Source organism: Vicugna pacos, chromosome 13, assembly GCF_048564905.1.
Source record: "Vicugna pacos chromosome 13, VicPac4, whole genome shotgun sequence".
Classification (NCBI taxonomy): Eukaryota; Metazoa; Chordata; class Mammalia; order Artiodactyla; family Camelidae; genus Vicugna; species Vicugna pacos.
Genome location: NC_132999.1, coordinates 29,218,415 through 29,239,539, shown reverse-complemented (window position 1 = coordinate 29,239,539; position 21,125 = coordinate 29,218,415). Strand labels below are relative to the sequence as shown.

The 21,125-nt window shown below is 36.4% G+C and overlaps 1 protein-coding gene across 6 annotated transcripts in view; it reads left to right on the top strand.

Moving 5' to 3' along the window:
* Window positions 1-21,125, top strand: part of ZYG11A (zyg-11 family member A, cell cycle regulator) — a 56,870-nt gene that overhangs the window by 32,343 nt on the left and 3,402 nt on the right. For all 6 annotated transcript variants that reach the window (XM_031684267.2, XM_072974455.1, XM_072974451.1 and 3 more), the window contains 10 exons: window positions 3,879-4,019; window positions 5,874-6,050; window positions 8,739-8,803; window positions 9,998-10,097; window positions 10,196-10,249; window positions 13,975-14,136; window positions 14,212-14,256; window positions 17,927-18,121; window positions 20,123-20,184; window positions 20,589-20,686. In XM_031684267.2, the coding sequence (XP_031540127.2) occupies window positions 3,897-4,019; window positions 5,874-6,050; window positions 8,739-8,803; window positions 9,998-10,097; window positions 10,196-10,249; window positions 13,975-14,136; window positions 14,212-14,256; window positions 17,927-18,121; window positions 20,123-20,184; window positions 20,589-20,686 (1,081 nt within the window). In that variant the 5' untranslated portion in view covers window positions 3,879-3,896. The remainder of the gene's footprint in view (window positions 1-3,878; window positions 4,020-5,873; window positions 6,051-8,738; window positions 8,804-9,997; window positions 10,098-10,195; window positions 10,250-13,974; window positions 14,137-14,211; window positions 14,257-17,926; window positions 18,122-20,122; window positions 20,185-20,588; window positions 20,687-21,125) is intronic.

The window sequence follows — 21,125 nt, the reverse complement described above, 5'->3', positions numbered from 1 at the left end:
TTGCCTCTTGTTTCCTGCATTACTGTTTTCTTTGTTCAGCTGATTTTTTTTTTGATAGTTTAAATTCCTTTCTCATTTCCTTTTGTGTATATTCTATAGCTATTTTCTTTGTGGTTACCATGAGGATTACATTTAACATCATAAAGTTATAACACTCTTATGTAAATTTATACTAGCTTAATTTCAATAACATAAAAACTATTCCTTTACATCTCTGTCCCAACATCTTTTAATTGATGATGCCCCCAAATTACATCTTTATACATTGTCTGCCCCAAAGCATAAAATAAAAATTATTTTTAATGTGTTTTTCTCTTAAGTTGTGTAGAAAATAAAATTTGAAGTTATAACCCAAAGTAACAGCACTAACTTTTTAAATTTTTGATTTAATTTAAAAAATCTATTTTATTTTTGTTATTGGGGGGGTAGGTTTATTTATTTATTTATTTTTAGAGGAAATACCTGGGATTGAACTCAGGACCTTGTGCATTCTAAGCATGTGCTGTAGCGCTTGAGCTATATCCTCCCCCCAGCACTAGCTTTTAGATTAATACTTTTTAAAAAGTATTTCTTTCTTAAATCATGTAGAAAACAAAAAAATAGAGTTACAGGCTAAAAAATGTCACTAGCTTTTGTAATTGCCCTTGTATTTACGTCTGTTGAGATCTTTATTTCTTCACATGGCTTCTTGTTACTGCCTCGTGTTCCTTCATTTCACCCTGCAGGACACCCTTGAGCATTTTCACAAGCCAAGTTCAGTGGTAATGAACTTTCTCAGATTTCGTTCGTATAGAAATGTCTCTCTCCTCACTTTTGAAGAACAGTTTTGCCAGATACAGGATTCTTGGTTGACAATGTTTTTCTTGTAACACTTTGAATATATCAGCCCACTGTCTTTTGGAACTTTTTTTTAATGGAGATACTGGGATTGAACCCAGGACCTCATGCATGCTAAGCATATGCTCTACCACTGAGCTATTACCCACCCCCACTGTCTTCTGACTTCCAAAGCTGTTGAGAAATCTGCAGATAATCTTATTGAGGATTCTTTGTATGTGATGATTTGCTTCTCTGTTGCTTCTTTCGAAGTTCTTTCTTTGACCTTTGAGAGTTTGATGATAATGTGTCTTGCTGTGAGTCTTCTTGAGTTCATCTTGCTTGGAGTTCCGTGAGTTCCTTGGAAGTTTGTATTCATGTCTTTGACCAAGTTTGGAGACTTTGCATCTATTCCCCACCTCTCCCAATATCCTCTGCCACTCTAATTGTCTTCTGGGACTTCTTAAGTGTGTATGTTTGTTTGTTTAATGGTATCCCACAGGTTCCTTAGGGTCTGTTAACTTTCTTCAGTCTTTTTGCTTTCTGTTCCTCTGACACAGTTTCCAGCATCCTATCTTCAAGTGTATTGATTCTTTCATCTTCCTGCCCCAACCTGTCTTGAATCCCCTTAGTGATTTTTTTTTAATTTCAGTTATTGTACTTTTCAGCTTCAGAATTTCCTTTTGATTCTTTTTTAGTTTTTTTAATCTCCATTGAGTTTTCTCTTGTTAATACATCATTTTCTTGACTTTAACCTACATTTTCCTTTAGTTCTTAGAACATCTTTAGGTTGGTTGTTTTGAAGTCTGTCTAGTAGACCTGCTATCAGGTCTTTTACAGGGACAGTTTCTTTTGATTTTTCTTTTTTTTCCTTTTGAATGGACCATACTTTCTATTTCTTTGTATGCTTTGTGATTTTCTTGTTGAAAACTGGACATATAAAACTAATAATATGGTAACTCTGGAAATCAGATTCTCTCTCTTCCCTAGGGTTTGAAGTTTTTGGTTTTTGGATCTGTGTCAAAAATCAGCCCAAAGTATAAACTGTAAGGCTTTTTAGATCTTTTTTGAGCCTTTTCCCGGGCATATGCAGTCACTTAGGAATTTTCTTTGTATATACATTTGTTTTGAATGTCTTAGTCATCAACCTCTGTCTCCTAAAAGGAAGAAAAGAGAAACGAAGGGGAGGGGCACTAGCCCTTTAAATCCCCTGGAAGTTACTTTTAGCTTATGGGACAGGTGCTTTGAACAGTTGACAAGGGGGTGCAACACAGTGGCTGTCCCCTCTTTGTACCTGTTATCAGAAGCAGCAATTGGGGATCAGAGCGCAGATCCATGATATTTGAAGGACAGAGTCCAGGACTCACACAAGCTAAGTGTGGGCAGATCTAGGAACATGTACTTGTGGTTGCAGGTAGGAGGGCATGAACAGCTGTTACTGTGGTAAGAGCTGAAATTGATGGAAATGAACCATAGTTTACTGCCCAAACTTTCCTCTGGAAGTTGTAAGTGTGGTTATTAAATCCTTTGTTTACCCTTTTCTTTCCTTATTTCTTGAAAATGCTTCTGCACTGTTACATTTCTTTGTATTTTGCGTGTTAAGTCAGATGACCATCTAATGCTCTAATTTGTTTGATCTTTTTGTGTGGAGTCCCTGAAGATTTTTTTATGTACCTTTAAATTTAATACTTATACTGTGATATGTGTCAGACTTGATCTGGGTCAGTTTTCCCAGGTACTTGGTAGGTTCTTTCAGTGTGTTGATTTAGGTCTTTTTTGACTTCTGGAAAGTTTTCCTTGATAGTAGTTTTAAATATTCATTTTCCCACCCAGGAACTTCACGTATATGTGTGTTGGATCTTCTTTGTCTTTTTTCTATATCAGCACTCAATCTTAGATTTTTTTTTTTACTTCTTTCTTTTAAAAAATTTCCCCCTCTTGTTTCTTGCATTTCTTCCCCTTACTAAAATTTTATTCAACTCTATTCTTCCTTTGATGCTTTGTAACTTGGTTTTTATGTTTTGATATGATTTTGTCTTTTTCTTTTCTAAGTTTAATGAACCCTTGTTTCATCTTTTTGTTGGAGGTATTTTTTCATATCCCAAAATGTTTATTAAGAATATTTAATTCAGCTTAAAGTGTTACATTTTTCTTCTGATTTGTTGTTGTTTATTGGATGGATTTTTCTCAGCTTTAAAGTGTGGGTTTGCTTTTTTTAAAAAATTCTTTAACAGTAGCTGTATGTGGAATTGGTTTGAATCTTCTTATTTCTTGGCATTTAATTGACAGGGTTCCTAATTCAAAAGCACTTTTCTGTCAATTTAGTGATGTGATGTTTCTTCAATGGGTGATAATGTTACTTCTGGTCATGGTAGAGAGGAGAAGAGTTGTTTTTCTTTTCATTTTGTAAGATCCTGAATTTTACTTCTTTATTTTATTCTTTTTCTTCACCACCCAGGAATGGTAAAAACTGGGTCATATCTACAATTCCTTGTTGATTTTATGGTTTGGCTCAGGAGGGTACCATTATCCTTCTGACTCAAAGTCTATACATAGACTTTTTGAACTTATTACTTCAGTGGTAGCAAGGGAGAATTATATTAAATAAATAATTACTAAATAAATTAATACTATAAAAGGTCAACTCCTTTTTTATTTTAGTTATTTTATGTGGGTTTTTCCTGTCTTTATTGTCTAATTCATCCTGTATGAGTATGTAGAAGACATGTACTCATGGTTATTGGTTGTTGAAACATTTATATGCTATTCATTGTTCAGTTGAGGTCTCAACTGTAATATAGTTGTAGAGAGATGGTATGAATCTTGCCCTACTGCTTTAATTGGTTTGTTACATTTAGCAGCGTCTATCACCTCTCTGGACCCATCTGTAAAGATGAGGTTGAGGAGAACATTTACTTATCAGAATTGATTGAATGAGATCAACTTTGTAAGGTTCCTGAAACATTTAATCAAATATTTATTGTTTCAAATACTTGAGGTCCCTAAAAGCCTATGCTTGAAGAGGAATGATAAATCCTATTGGTAACATCTTTGTTTTCCAGGTTGCTGGAGGAGCCAATATGACTCAGATTTCAGAAGCACTGAACCGGTATAGGAATAGGTCATGTTTTATGAAGGAAGCTCTCTACAGGCTCTTCACAGAGACATTTTCAATGCAGGTAACCATGCCTGCTATATTAAAGGTAACTACACCTCAAAAATGTAGTTTTTATTATCACTTTTACTTGGTTCAATTAAAGTTGTTCACCAAACACACTGAATACAGTAACTTACATGCCTTATTCTATTGTGAGTCAGAGTGCCCTCATAGAGAAAGGAAACAATGTTAGATTTAAACCGACAGATTATCTCTTGTTTTGAGCATCAGAATCCATTTGAATCATCAAAATTTTTGGATTTGGTCTTAGAAGACAATTACAGAACCATTGCATTATTTTGCCTAAAACAGTACTTAATGTATAAACATGAATTCAGTTTGCCCTAAACATTGTTTTTTATTTATCCATTTGTTTACTCTTTAAAAATCTTAAATATAATTTTCTGAAAGAAAACACAACAGTATCTCCAATAAGAATGTAACAAAATAACAATAATTGAAGATAGCTAAATCTATCATTTAAAAATATTTTGTAAATAAAGTAAAATTACCAGTATCAATAGGGCCATATTTTTCTTTGGTTTATAGAAGGATGAATTTATATTTAAATGTAATTGGCAATATTAAGTGGTTTGGGAAAGAAAACTGCAGTTTTTTAAAATTAAATGTAACTAACATAAAAATGAAGAGTCTTAAAGTCACCTTGTCCTTATTATTTGTAATTCTTTGCAGTTCCATAAAAAGAGGGCTATTTCTGCACTCATGGGAGATTAGATATAGTCATACTTAAAAGCAGTATTTTATAAAGGAAACAGCTCTGGATCTTTGTTTCCCATCTGTAATGAGGAGATTGAATTGCATGTTCTAAAATTCCTTTTCATATCTATGATTGTATGATTTTTTTAACTTAAACACCATCATGTTTCTTTTGCTTTCTACATGTTTACATTGCCGATGATGGAGGTCTATTGAAATCCTAAGAGCAGTTGAGCAATATAGAAAAAAGGCATTTTCCATATTAGAAGTATATTCTAGGTCTGATTTCAAAGTGAGGGGCTCTGGTGTCTTAAAACCATGGTTCATGCGTATATCAGCAGACTGGTCTCTGAGGTGAGATGGGACAATTAAATGAAACAGATCATTTAATATTAGATCAGGTGTGGTCTAAGTCTAGTACAACATCTTCATTTTACATTTGTTTCTAGGTTTTACAGTCTGTCTTCTACTTACCTTTCTAATGTTAGGTTTTACCGCTTTTCAAATTCTTCCAGATTCAAATTTCTTCCTCCTTTCTTGGTGGATTCATCCCATCTGTTTGTCCACCCTGTGTTTCTCCTTGTCACATTTCCCTTCCCTAGGAATTCCTTCTCCATTTTACTCCTACCTCTATCTCATGTCCAAATCCTGAGAACTTGCCTAAATGTGCTTTGTGTGAAGTCTTTGGCTTCTGTATCAGAAATGATTGCTCCCTGCATATCTATTTGGCATAGTACTTTTTTTATACCTCTTTTATGGTGCTTTTTTTTTTTTTATGGTGCTTTTTTTCACGTCCCTAACAATGTTATTTTTTCCATAGCTTATTTCTTTCACAGGGCTTTATGCTAAGGGATAGGGTGTAAGTGATCCATGTTGTGTCCCCTGTAGTGCTTATCAGAATGCCTTAGATAGAGGGAGGCTCAATAAATGATTTTGAAATCACAGATGAGGAAACAGAGGTCCAGAGAAAGGAAGTGACTTGCCTAAAGTCACACAGCTAGTTAACGTCTGCATTTGGTTTGGAAGTTATTGCTGATGTCCTAAAAAATAAGTGCTGAGGGTGGGGAATATCTATTAACTTTTTGTCCTGAGGAGCAAATATTTTTGGCAACTAAGACAAAAACAGGAGTGTATAAAGAATGCTAATGTTGTCATATGCCACTAAAAACAAGTTTGTCTTCAGCTTGTGGCTATAGGAATGAGGAATCATCCATTGGATTTTCCAGTACAGTTCACAGCCAGCGCTTGCGCCCTCAACTTAACACGCCAGGGCCTGGCCAAGGGGATGCCTGTTCGTCTGCTGTCAGAGGTTACCTGTCTGCTTTTCAAGGCTCTGAAAAATTTTCCCCATTACCAGCAGGTAATTTGAATTGAATATTTGTGCTTCTTACTTCAGGACAAATATATGAAAAGTAGGTATTATTTAGTTCTGATTTTTCATCCTATCCAAGAGAAAGAGAGAGACTAGAAAAGGAATTCATATTTGTTACAGAAAAAATAAGAAATAAAATATATATAAGAATTAGGGTTAACCTACTTCAAAAAGACACCTGCACCCCAATGTTCATAGCAGCACTATTTATAATAGCCAAGACATGGAAACAGCCTAAATGTCCATCGACAGATGACTGGATAAAGAAAAGGTAGTATATTTATACAATGGAATACTACTCAGCCATAAAAACTGACAACATAACGCCATTTGCAGCAACATGGATGTTCCTGGAGAATGTCATTCTAAGTGAAGTAAGCCAGAAAGAGAAAGAAAAATACCATATGAGATCGCTCATATATAGAATCTTAAAAAAAAAAAAAAAGAACATAAATACAAAACAGAAAGAGACTCAGACATTGAATACAAACTTGTGGTTGCCAAGGAGGAGAGGGGGTGGGAAGGAATAGACTGGGACTTCAAAATTTGTAGATACTGACAAGCATATGTAGAAAAGACAAACAAGATTATACTGTATAGCACAGGGAAATATACATAAGATCTTGTGGTAGCTCACAGCAAAAAAAAATGACAATGAATATGTGTATGTTCATGTATAACTGAAAAATTGTGCTCTACACTGGAATTTGACACAACATTGTAAAATGACTATAACTCAATAAAAATGTTAAAAAAAAAAAAAGAAGTAGGGTTAAAAAATTTTAAATTTATCAGAAACCAGTTACCCAGAAACACCTACTATTAACACTTTGGTACATCCTTATAGACTTAATATCATGGGTGAAAATTAAGTTGGACTCATAGATCTAAAAGCTACAGTCATAAAGCTTTGAAAATTGTGACCTCAGAGTAGACAAAGTTTTCTTAGGATACAAAAAAGCACATATATTAAAAGAAAAGAAATAATTGATACAGCATTGTAAAATGACTATAACTTAGTAAAAAATGTTAAAAAAAAAAAAAGGAAAAGAAATAAATTAGAATTCATCAAAATTAAAAGCTTCTGCTCAAACATACACACAGACATTAAAAAATGAAAAGGTAAGCCAGGGGCTGGGGAAAATGTTTATTTTATAAATATGACAGAGGACTTTTACCCAGAATATAAAGAATTCTTAACTCAGTAGCATAAGACAAAAAAGCCAGTTTTTTAAAAAGGCAAAAGATTTGAACAGATACTTCACCAAAGATATGCAGATGACAAATGAGCACATGAAAAGATACTCAGTGTCTTTGTTTATCAGGGAGATGCAAATTAAAGGCATACTTGGATACCACTGCACACCTAGATACCACTACGTACCCCCTAGATTGGTTGAAATTTTTTAAATGGCAATAGCAAGTATTGACAAGGGTGTAGGTCAACTGAAGTTCTAATGTGTTGATGTTAACAGTGTAAAATGATACAACCACCAGTTCAGCAGTCTGATAATTTCTTTAAAAGTTGGACATACAGCTTTCATATTACCCAGTCATTTCACTCCTGGAGAAGTGAAATCATGTAACCATATAAAGACTTATACACAAATGTTCATAATATCTTTATTCATAGCCTCCCTGATCTGAAAACTTCCTGAATGTCCAGCAACAGATGAACAAATTGTTTTATATTCATATAAGAAAATGCTTCTTGGTGATAAGAAGGAATGAAGTACTGATACGTGCAACATGGATGAATCTCAAAAACATTGTATGCTAAGCAAAATAAGCCAGACATAAAAGAGTAGATACTGTATAATTTTACTTCTGTGAAACCTTAGAAAAGAGTAATCTATAATGCTGTAGTTTTCTTGGGCTGGGATTTGCAAGGTTGGGATTGATTGGAAGAGGGAACAGTGGAACTGTTTCCTCTATTAAAAGAATCTGTATTTCCACCTTCTCTTGAAAAGTTGGATAACCCTTCTCAATTAAATCTTAATTCCTGCATGGCAATCATCATTTGGAGTTGAGTAACAGCTGCCCCTGTAAAAGGCCATAAATTCTCCAGTTTGTGGCAGTTCCTACCACTGCCCCATTGTTTTACACTCAGCCTTCTTCACTTGTTTATGTTACTGCTTAGTTTTTATTGGCATTTCAGATTTGCTACCCCTGCCTCATACACTATACTGCTGTCATACTGGCCTACTCATGGCATTTCGAAGAGAAGTTAAATTTTTCTATTCCTATGGCTTTCCCAGGAGGCCTTTTCTCTTTGTTTCCTACGTGTAAAGGCCTAGTTCACCCCCTAGCAATCATAGCTAGAAAGTAGAAGCTGTATCACAGAGTTAGCTATTAGTTCTAGGAAGGACATTTGTCTTTCAGTAGATGGGCAAGGCTTCTGGTAATTAATTTGGACTGACACACAGGCAGGCAGCATTCTAGGGGTTAAGGGGTAAGGTAGACTGTCTCTTTGCCAAAAAAAGGAAAAGATTGTTCTTTAGGCAAAGGTGAATGTTACAGAGTTTAATAAGATTAAATGAAGAACTTGGAGAGGGCCAGGTACACACTGAGCTCTCAATAAGAAAAGCTTATTGATAGCACCTTCCAAATGCTTAAAACCTTTATTTAGAATGAGTATACATTTGCTCAGAATTGTTTTCTTTTATTTCCTTGAAGTTACAGAAGAACTGTCTTCTCTCCTTAACCAATTCCAGGATTCTTGTGGATGTTCCATTTGACAGGCAAGTATAAAATTTAACTATCTGATTTTGGGGTGTTGATCACTGTTACTCTGAGCATTGTTGTCTTTTGGTTATTAGCCTACCAAGAGTCTAATTAAGACTGGGATAAGGTGTTTAGGGAGAATGTTCTGTTGAGCTTCTTCCAAGAAGTGTTTAGAAGTACTGTACTTACAAATGTCTACCAAGTGTAATTCCAGTTCAGGTCAGTGGGGGTGGGAGGAACATGGGCTCCAGAGAGTCAAACATCGAACCAAGTTCTAGCTGTTCCATTATCTTTGCATTAGTTTCCTCATTTGCAAAATAGTGACTCTTAATGAAGATTGGATATGATAATGTTTATAAGGTACTTGTCACACTGCCTAGCTTAGACCTATAAGCTGTTCTAAATATTAGCTATTCTTTTTATTATTATTTTACTGATAGTAATTTTAAAAATCATCATCATAGACTCCAGAGTGATTCCTCTTGAGGCTGTTGTAATCTCTCAGATTTGTGAGTTCAAAAACATAGTTGCTGCCAACAGGAAAATTAAGCACAGTTTGACATAAACAAAGCCTATATCATTTGTGGATGCAGGGTTATAGGCTAAGCCATTCTCAAATCTAGTTAAAGTGTGTACTTAAAATGGAAATTGACTTTTAAAAATAGAGTAGGGAAAGTGGTCTTCTTCATTAAAAACAAACAAACAAAAAAAGAAATCTGTATTTCCCCTTTCTCTTGATGAATTGGAAGATCTTTCTGAAGTCAGTCTTCATTCCTGTATGGCAATCACCAGTTGGAGCTGAGGAACAACTGCCCCTATAAAAGGGCATGAGTTCTGTCTGCTTAGTGATTTGTTTCCTGTGGCATTTTAGCAATATCTACAATTCAGATTATCAGTTATTACCTCTTGAAGAACTTACTTCCTTTTTCAGTCCCATCATAGTAGAAACCAAATGCTAAAAAATAAATCTTTCTTGAATCTGTCCATCTTTCTTTGAATCTTGGGCATTTTGCTCACATTCTTTTTTGCACATTGTCCTTTTCCTCTTCTGATCTTCTTTTTACCAAGTGCTCTTGGTTTTCATAGCTGAGGCTTTAGAAGTCCAAGACTATTTTTTGTTAAACAGGAAGTTATTGGGGAGGCTAAATGATTTCTTCACTTCCCACGTACAGGGTCACAAGTGTTACTGTGAGAAAAATACTGTTTTTTAGGTTTGATGCTGCCAAGTTTGTTATGAGATGGCTCTGTAAGCATGAAAACCCCAAGATGCAAACAATGGCAGTAAGCATCACCTCAATTCTAGCCTTGCAGGTATGTGATTGCTCAAGGCAAAATTTCTTTATCCCTAGTCTTGTTGGAGCTTTGATGTAAGTCTAACATTTCACTTTTGACTTTCTGTTTGCTTATAGCTCTCACCTCAGCAAACTGCACGACTTAAAGAAGAGCTCTTCATGGCAGTTAAGGTAGATTAATTGTCACTTTTATAACCTCTTTTTTCCCAGTACAAGTAATTTATGAACATAGTTTAAAAAATTTAAATCATTCTGAAAGACCTGTAAAATGAATTAAAACTATTTCTTCTGGTATTTCTAAATAAAATGCTTATAACTGAAGTTACATGATTTATCAGTTTTAGATGTTATGTAGTGATTGTGCTGCTATGGTAAATGAAAATTTAGCGCTCTTACATATATCTCTACAAATCACTTCCTTTCCCAACCTCTAGTAAGTTTATATTACAGTTTTTAATAAATCAGTATTTATATTATGATTATGCTAACACTGATCATGAAAAATGTACACATTGTCTTATTTTGCACTTCTCTTATTCTGAGATGAGAGTTGAGACTTTTTTTTTTTTTATAATTTGTAATTCCTGAACTGTCCATTCATGAGCTTTAGTTTTTCTTTTGGGTTGCTGGCTTTTTTCTCAAAGGATTTCTTTGTATGTGTAAGATGCATATATTTTTCCCCAGTTGGCTATTTGTCTGTTTTTACTTATTTTACGGTATATTTTACTATGCAGTAATGTTTTACTCTTTATGTTGTCAAATTTATTCTTTTCTTCTGTGACCGGGATTGATTGCACACTATCTATGAGTTATTTAGTTTTCCCTTATTCCATGGAGTATTTTTCAATCTATGGTTTATTTGTTCTTCCTTTTAACATGTAAATATTTTTCCTTCTCAGTGTCTGCCCAGTTGCCTCTCCAACCTTTATTGAATAATTCACCTTTTCTCCACTGTCACGCAGTGCCACCTTTATCATATATTAAATTCCCATGTATATTTGCATCTATTTCTGGGCTTTATTCTGTTTGGTTAATTCATACATGTATTTATGTGCTGTTGTGCTGTTTATTTACTAACATTATAAATCCTTTAAGAATTAAGATCTTTCCATGTGTTTCTTTTAGTTATCCTTATCTTTTTTCCTATATGAACACCAGTATCGGCTTATCTATTTCCAAAAAGCCCTGTTTTCTTTGGGATTGTATTGAAGTTTATAGATTGACTTTGAAGAATTGACATCTCTCTCATAATGATTCTTTCTGAGAATATGTATATTATTCCATTTAGTCAGTCTTGCATGTCCTCCAGAAGTGTGGGTGTTTTCTTCATGTTGATACTGTGTATTTCTTATATTTATTCCTAAAGCTTTCACCTGTTGCACTGCTGTTAAAAGTGGGATCTTTTGAATATTTGGTAGGTAGCCGGTAGGTTTGGGGATAAAAGTCAAGAATGATTTTGGATGTGATAATTTCTGAGATGCTTGAGATATCAAGTAGGCAGTTTGATATTCGAGGTATAGCTCAGAGGAGTGGACAGGGCTAGAGAAATAGTTTGAGTCATCAGTTCTGATATGGGATTCAATCACTTAGAGTGTGTGAAGTATATGTAGAGAAAAGACAGGGTTGAAATAGGTATGTTGAAAGAAGAGGAGGAGCCAGAAAAGAAAGAGAAGGAGCATCGAAAACAAATAAGAAAACCAGTAGAGAGTGGTGTCTTAGAATCCAAGAAAAACACTTCAAGAAAAATTGAGCAATTATGTCAAGTGCTATTTAGTGATCGAGTGAGATGAGGACAGAGAGTTGACCATTGGATTTGGCAGGATGGAAACCATTAGTTATCTTGCTTACATTATTTTAGTCGGGTAGTGGGACAAAACCTGATTGGCAATATATAATGATGAGCAAATGGGAGGTGAGAAATGCAGACAACTTTTGGACATATTGTAATGAGAAAGCAGAGAAATAAAGATAGCTATATGGGGCTAGTAGTTTTTTCCCCTAAGATTAAGATGTATTTTATACCTATGAGAGTAAGTCTGAGAAAGAGGAAAATTGATGATGTAGGCAAGACAAAGGGAAATGATTTTGATGCCAAATTTTTATGTGTATGTAGGATGTATATAGAGCAGACGTAAACATACTGGCTTTAGATTGGAGCAGAAAGGAAGACAGAGTACAATGAGCACATTGATGCAACTGCAAGTAGGGTGGTAGATTTTGTTAGGAAGAATAGCAATAGTTCTCAGTGAAAAATTCGATGAAGTAATCAAATGAGAGGAGTAAAAAAGATGGCAATTAAAGTTTGAGGAGTGAGAATTATGAAATAGTAGCCTTTGGAGCAAATTCATTGAGAAATATAGTAGGATTGAATGCCCTTTTGAAAATTTTTGACAGATACTCAAAGTGAAACTCAAGCACAATATTTTTCAGTATTCAGATATTTGGGAGTGGGGTATGACTGAAGTAGGGTTTAACTAAGGTAGGAGTTTTGACAAGATGATGTGATGGAAGAACACTAAAGTTATTGGGAATACTAACAATATAAATAGAGATAGAGAGATAGACATACTAATAGAGAGCAAGTACTTAAAGTGACATGGAGGGAAGGATAGTGCTCTAGTTCTTGGAGAAACAGTTTTAGGTAGTGGTACCAAAAGTTCAGTCTTTAGATGAAAACAATCTAGGTTCAGCCAATAACTAGCCATAGACTTTAGATAATTTACTTATTTCCTCTCTGCCTCAGATTCTTCATCTGAAAATCTGGCATCTGACGTTAAGAGGAATATTTTGCAGTTATTTTGAGTATCATTAAGATCAAATATGTAAAGTGTCTTCCCATGGGCCTGACCACAGCTGTCATTACTTTCAGGGCCAGCTTTACTTCCCCTGCTCCCTCCCTTGCCTTGCTTCCACTCACCATGTTGGCTGTGTAGGTGATTGTTACGGTGTTGTGTGCACTCTCATATTCTTCTTTTGGCTCTCACAGCTTTATTTTTGTGAATTCTCTTGACATATTCTCTCCTGGTTGGGTAAAATATTTGAGGTGGTCTCATTCCTTCTGAAAACAGACATAGTCTGATTTGCTTAGTGTTGTTATATTTTATGTATCTTTTCGTTAGCTAGTTAAGTGGAAATGGCTATCTTTTTCCTTTCATGTGGCCATCTAATATGCTTGAAAGAAAGCATGAATACTAGCTTAACTTGTGTCTGGAAATATTTTGATCTGAAATGATATGTTGGAATCTGTGTTAAAGTAAGTCAGTTGTTTCCTCAAGCTATAGTGCTAGTGTTGTCTTCTCATCATACTGACCTGCTCAGTGGCGTAGAACATCAGACTTTTTGGGTTTTTCTTTGCCTGGAATATCCTCCCCCTTTTCATTCCCCGTATCCCCATTCCTTGCTTAGCTGGCTTATCTTCTTTTTCTTCTGATCTCAGTTTACATATTGCCTTTGTATGGAGGCTTCCGTTGCCCACCTTTTCTAAAGAAAATTCTTAGATTTTTATGTATTTCCTTCAGAGCACTTACCAAAACTTAAAATTCTTCTATTTAGTTGAGAAAAATCCACTATCTTTTTTTTTAATCCATCTCTGTTACCTGAATAAGTGCCTGACTCCAGAAAGTGCTGACTAAAAATTCTCAATAAATGAATGGAGTAGGTAATGTATATGAGCTTAGGTGCTTATTAAACTTTAATTTTTTCCTTTTGATTCTCATAAAAACCCTAGAAAATAGGAGTAACTCATAGAGAGAAAGTGGGTCACAAAGCTATTACATGTTAGCACTTGGGTGTAGAACCTAGGTTTGGTTCTAAAGCTTTCCTTAACTATTGCTTTCCTTATACTGGAATTGAGTCAGTCAGTAGGGCATCTAACTCCCTGTCTCTTTGGTTTTTAGGAACTTCTAGCAATAGTAAAACAAAAGACTACTGAGCATTTAGATGATGTCACCTTCTTGTTTACTTTGAAAGCACTTTGGAATCTTACAGATGAGTCTCCAGCTGCCTGCAAGCACTTTATTGAAAATCAAGGATTGACAATCTTCATCCAAGTCTTGGAGGTGGGAAGACAAGATTGAGTTTATGTGTAAAGTTCTTTTCTTCATGATAAAGTAACCTGTATATTCTTTTCACAGACATTTTCAGAGTCAACAATACAAAGCAAAGTACTTGGTCTTTTGGTAAGGTGAATTGTTTTGAGTTAATACTAATTATTTACAAAAATAAGAGAACTAACACTTGTGTAGTACCTACTATATGCTGGGCACTTTTATAAGCAGTTTATATGCATTAACTTGTTTAATCTTCACCCTAGCCTTATAAAATAAATACCATTATATGTGAGTCATCTATTGTAAACAAACTATAGCTTAAAACAACAGCCATTTTATTTGTTTATAAATCTCTGGGTCAACAGTCTGAACTCAGCTCATCTGAACCGTTCTGCTGTTCTCATGTGGAATTACTCATGTAGCTGCTGTCATCTGGTGGCTCAGCTAGGGCTAGATGCTCTAGGATTGCCTGACTCTTCTCTGACCATTGGTGCAGATTGTTAGCTGGGCCTCGTGTCTCCATGGGCTTCTTCACTTAGCAGTTTCAGGGCAGTGATAGAAGACAAGTCTCACTGTACAAGTCCTTCTTAAATGTCTGCTTATGTCACATTTTCTAATGTCTCATTGGTCAAAGCAGAGTACATGTTCTGGGGTGTTTCCAACAACCACTTCTCAAACTCTGACGCCAACTGGGTATCCTGCAGTTCAATTCAGTTCAGTTCTGCCACTGGCTACACAGAGTTAGCATCAGATCCCACAAGTTAAAAGGCTCTGTCCCACAAGTCTCCCTCCACTTTGGCTGCCAACCATTAACCAGGGCGAACCCTACTACTGACTGACTGACTATAAATTGGGGTTTTCCACGACCCCCTCCTCAGGTTGGTAATTTGCTAGAATGAATGCTCACAGAAATTGGGAAGGCACTTTCCCTGCTATTATCAATTTATTGTAAGATACAACTCAGAAACAGTCAGATGGAAGAGATATGAATGGCAAGGAAGGAAGGATGTGTGCAGAGCTTCCATGCCCTCTCTGGGTAAACCACCGTCCCAGCATCTTGGTGTGTTCACCAACCCAGAAGTTCTTCAAACGCCATTGTTTAGGGGTTTTTATGAGGGCCTCATCACATAGGCATGCTTGATTATTAATTTAGTCTTCAACCTCTCTCCTCTCCCCCTGAGGTTGTGGGGTAGGGCTGAAAGTTCCAGGCTTCTAATCAAGGTTTGGTCTTTCTGGCATCCAGCCCCCATTTGGAAGCTATCTGGTTGTCTGCTCAGAGTTACCTCATTAGAACAAAGATGGTCCTATCACTCCAGAAATTCCAAGGAATTTAAGAGCTCTGTGTCAGGAACTAGGGACAAAAACCAAGTATGTATTTCTTATGCCTATGGATAGGCCCAGATTAAAGGAGGTGGCTGCCCCTTGATGGGAGGGGGAGCAAAATCACATTGCTAAAGGGCATATATACAGGGATAGGAAGAGCTGCATTATGTTCTGTATTCACCCATACATCATAACATTTTATAGATACTTAAGGCACAGAGTGGCCCTTACCCTATGATACATAGGTAGTAAGAGACAGTCAGAACTCAAACTCAGGCAGTCTGGCTCCAGACCCTCTAATATTAGCCACTTTACTATACTTCTTTAAGAAGGCAGTTGATTTTTTTAGAAATACCTTTGTTTATACTTCTATATTTCCTCTCTATTAAGATATCTTTTATTGAGAAATTTCTTTGTTTCTTAAAGATAAAGGTGAAGATTTACAGAAAGTAATGAAGACATACTGTAAGCCCCTGCAGTTTGCTAGGCTGGTGTTGTGGATGACACAGATAAGTGAAATACATCAAGATGGTGGTACTTCTAATGTTGGGGAGGTGGTGTTAGACTCTTATACAGATAGCTGTCTAATTTACAACCAACTACAGTAAGTGCTAGAAAGGAGGCACCAAGTCTCATGAGAGCGTTTGATTCTAGATCATGAACTCCTTGAAAGCAGGGACTGTGTGTTTCCCTTTGTATCCCTAGCACATACAGGACTAGGAACAGAGTAGAGGTGGAAGACTTCACAGAGAGGAATACACAGTTAACACTGGAAACCTGAAAGGTACAGAAGAGTAGAAGGAAGGGACAAAGGTCATTTTTGGCTAGGGAGGAATGAGAAAATGTAATCTTTTGGGGGACACTGTAATGCAGAATATCTGGGATTTGGGGAGAAGGTGGGAAGAAGAAAAGCAATGGGAAATCAGGCCAGAAAGGTGGATAAAAGCATCATATATCCTATACAATGCTAGATATCCTACTAGTAGCTGACCTAAGAGCGCTTTTACTTTTTGTCTTTTTGAGAGCCTCTCAGAATGCAGAGGGTTAGTGAGGTTGTCCATTTTCCTTCCTTTTTCTGAATGAAGACCCACATTCTGCTGTAGCTCCCATCTTCTCAACAGTTATGCTAAGGATGCTATCAAGCATCTCATTTCTTCTTGTTTGGGGCTACCATCTGATAGACTTAATGCTGAAGTCATGCTATTGACAGAGTATATAGCTGGCCTCGGGAAGAAGGTCAGGGGATCTAAAAACATTGCAGTTTCTGTTGAAATCATTCTATTGACAGGAAGAATATAGCTGGTCTTGGGGAAAACAAGGGGAAGATACCGTCCAGAACAGGACAGTTTTCAGCATAGGGCCTTGTGCCCTTTTCAACATACTTGTCTGTTGGTTATACTTTTCTGAAAGCAGTTTCAGAATAAGCAGTAAAACTGCTGTGTCCACTTTGACTGTGTTTCTCCTCTAAACCTTTGTTTTCTCCTCTGTGTAGTGGACAGACCCTAAGGCGACCCCCAGTGATTGCAATTTCTTGGTGTTCATGTCTTTGTGTAACCCCTTGCCTCGAATGTGGGCAGGACCTGTGACTTGCTTTTAATTAATAGAATATAGCAAAGATATCATTCCTGTGATTATGTTACAATATATAGAAAATCCATCTTGCTAGCAGACACTCTAGAGAAGTAAGTGATCAGAGAAGGGACCACATGGCAGGAAACTATGGGCAGCTTTTAGGAGCTGAGGGTGGCCTCCAGCAAGAAATTGAAACTCTTATTCCTGTAGTCACAGGAAATGAATTCTGCTAACAGTCTGAGTGAGTTTGGAGGTAGTCCCCCGACTCCACCAGTGGAGCCTCCAGATGAGAATGCAGCCCAGCCAGCACTTTGATTGAAGGCTTGTGAGACCCAGGTTAATAGGGCCTGGACTCCTGACCCACGGAAACTGTGAGATGAAAAAATGTGTTGTTTTAAGCCACCGAGTTTGTGATAATTTGTTACACAGCATAGAAAACTAATACAATATATAAAATAAAGTACTATCTGCCTTTCATTGTTACTATTAAACTTAACACTAATGTGGCATATAGTTGGCCCCAGGAGCAATAAGTTTTTGAGTCAGACCTGGATTTGTATTCCAGTTCAACCAGTTACTAGCTGTGTGAACCTGACGAGTTAGTCTTGCTGAGAGTCAAATTTCTTTGTAGAACTATTTTAAAGGTTAAATGACATAAGGCAGATAATAAGACATTTTGGTCTGTCTAGTGCAGTGCCTGGCACTTAGTAAGTGCTTAGCGATTGTTACCACTGATTGTCCTCATCATCAGGGGGGTGGGATTGTAGATGTTAGGCTAAACTGTGAGGGAGGAGGATGGGACTGTTTTTGTATGTATCTGAGCAGTAGGAGAGGAGGGGGAACCAATTCCTGATTCTCCCTTCCTCTCTTGTCCTTGGTACTCTCTGCCCCATCTCGCCTGTAGAACAACATAGCTGAAGTCAGAGAACTCTCTTCCAAGTTGATGACTGAAGATGTGGTGAAGCATATCAGCAGCTTGCTCCATAGCAAGGAATTAGAAGTCAGCTATTTTGCTGCAGGCATCATAGCTCACCTGACATCTGACAAACAGCCCTGGATATCCCATGACCTTCAGAGGAGTGCTCTTCTCCAGGATCTGGTATAAGAACCATTCCTTTTTACAAAATCCAAAGTCATCTCTTCTTGCAGAGAACTTATTCTGGATCATAAGAGTTTTTGAAATATGTGTTCATTGTAGAAAACAGGAAAGATCTAGAAAAGTATTAAGAAAACATTATAAATCACCCACACCCTACCACCCAAAGCTAATCTCTATTAACACTTTGTTGCATTCCTTCTGATATTTTTTCTTTTATAAAAGTTATACATGCAAACAATTGTATATGGCTTATTAAAGCTCTCTTTCCTACTTTGTTCTTTTTTAAGTGATTTCTTCTAGTATTTACCTCCATATCTCTACTTTTTGACTTTGCAATTTTAGGCAATATCTCTCAACTTGTTTTCCCCCTTTCTCCCTGTCCCTGTGCACATTCTTTCCTGTATTCCAAGTATACATCTCCTTTCAGTACGTTCAAACACATTCTGTCCACTTTAGCTTCTCAGAGATGTCTTTTCAAAGCCTTCTGTCTTTCTGCCATCTGATCAATGTTTTTGTGTATCTGCTAGACCGCTGTCATCCCAGATATTCCTTTACTGTCATCCTGGAGATACTCTTTGCTTTCTTGTGCTGGATTCCCCATTTCTTGGATTGCATACCTTCCTGTTTTTTTTTTGTTTGTTTGTTTGTTTGTTTTTTGGTGTACTCCCTCATTCTGTTGGATCACATTCTCCAATAGCTTTCTAAGAGATATATAAAAGAGAAAATTTGAAACCTTTTATGTTTGAAAAGGCCTTATTTTACTTTCACATTTAGTTGATGAATGGCTGGGTGTAGAATTTTAGTTCTAAAATAATTTCCGTTCACAACTTTTAAGGCATTGCTCCACTGTTGAGAAGTCTTCTGCCATTTTTCTTTGGAAGCCTAAAGATCTTTTTCTTCAGTGTTTGGAAATCACGGTGATGTGCTCTGATGTGGGTTTATTTTCATCTGTTACGTTGGCCTTACTGCTCTGGAAGGTCATTTCCTTCAGTTCTGAGAAATTTCTTTCCTTCTTTCATCTCCATCCCTCTATCTTCCTGATCTCTTTCCTCTTTTCCTTCCTCTTTCCCTGCTTTCCTACCTTCCTTAATTCCATCATCCTTTCCTTCTCCTCTCAATTCTCTCCCTCCCCTCTTTTAACTATATGGTGATCCTCAGTTGTCCATTCCTATCTAATAGTGGGGCTCTTTGGAAGGTATGCACAGATGGATGGAACTTGTCAACTGTGGGCTTCACTATAGAATGATCTGAATTAGTTGTGTATCAATGTCGGTGTCATTAGATATTTTGTCCTGAACTGGTTGGAATTTACCTGAAGAAGAATCTTCTATTCTCCTGATTGAAAATTATAAGCTTGGCTGCCAGCAATCTGAATACCCACTAGAGGAAGAGAGTTGGGGACAGGGGACCCTTAGCATTTACATTTGGATTTTACTTTAGCCCCCTGTTCTTGTCATTTGCTTATGGGGTTGCCCAGTCCAGAAATTTTTGTTAGGGATTGTAGAGGAGATCTGGGAGTCGCAGTCCTTTGGTGCTTCAACCATTCCGCCTATTTTCAATCCCGTGTCTTATCTCACTTCCTAAAGTAACTGGTGTGCCATATTTTTAAGTCTCTTGAGGATTCTGTTCAGAATGGTTTATTTTTAACCTTCCCCATACTAGATCTATTAATTCAGTTACATTTTCCTTCTGCTTTGTTCTGTGTGTGTTTGCTTTCTTTTATTTTAAACAATTTGTGCTATTCTCTTCATGGGATTTAGGGAAGGAATGGATGCATTTGCAGTCTTCTATCTTAAAACAAGCCCCCTTTTATTGCATTGTTTTCCACATGACTTTGTTCATATTCTACGTATAAAATGGTTAATCTCATTGATATTTTGTCAGGTTAGGTATACCTAAATTTAAGTAATCAATCCTGTATTTTGACATGTAACAGCCTATTATGACCCTTTAAAAATGATGGAATACAATACTAGAATCCTGGTTTCTCTTTTTGTATAGTATGCAACCATCCAGAATTGGCCAAGTTCAAGTTGTAAGATGACAGCATTGGTGACCTACAGGTAATTTCATGATGATACAGTGCTTTTCTTAAATCTTGTCCTCAGTCTACTCACTATGTACAGGCCATGGTACAGCAATAAAGTGTTAGAATCAAATAGCCTTGTGTTCAAATCTTATTTCTTTGTGATATTGGGAAAATCATTTTTAGGAAGTCTCTGAGACTTAGTTTTCTTCTTCTATAAAATGAGGCTGGCAGTATGCAAGATTGAGGGTGGAATCAGATATTGAATGTGTGATGTCTAACACAGAATGGAATTTCTTAAATGCTAGCTCCAGTTATGTGCTCAGCAATACATCTGTCTCATTGAGGAATTGACCCTGGTGGGGGAAGTGTTGAAAATTATTATTATATCCCTCATATTAGCCTGCATTCTGAGTCAGCATCTTCTTTGTACTTTTTTAGATCCTTTAAGGCATTTTTCCCACTCCTTGGCAACTTCTCTCAACCAGAGGTCCAACTCTGGGCACTATGGGCCATGTATCATGTCTGCAGTAAAAACCGTATGTATTCAAAACATAATAGTTCCCAACTATTTTTCTGTATAAGGATTAAGTTCAAGGTGGAATTTCGAAAAAATTGTTCTTCGGTGTCCTAATTTTAATTCTTTCAAAAGAAACTGAAAAACATTTGTATTAGTTTCAAAAATGCTCCTTTTGGGGGTGGATGTCAAGCAATACAGAAATGAAACTTTGCGCTCACTCCTATTCCTCACAGGCAAGTATTGTTATTAATTTGATAAGTATAACTATTCTTCCAGATAACTTTCTATATATGTACTGTATATGAATATGATAATGTTTTTAAACAAAATGGGCTCTTTTGGTACATGCTGTCTTATAGCTTACTCTTTTTCACTCAATAGTTTATCATGAATACTCCTATAGCAATACACAGATTTGCGGCCTTGTAATGGTTTGTGGGAGGCTGGGGGACCAGGAT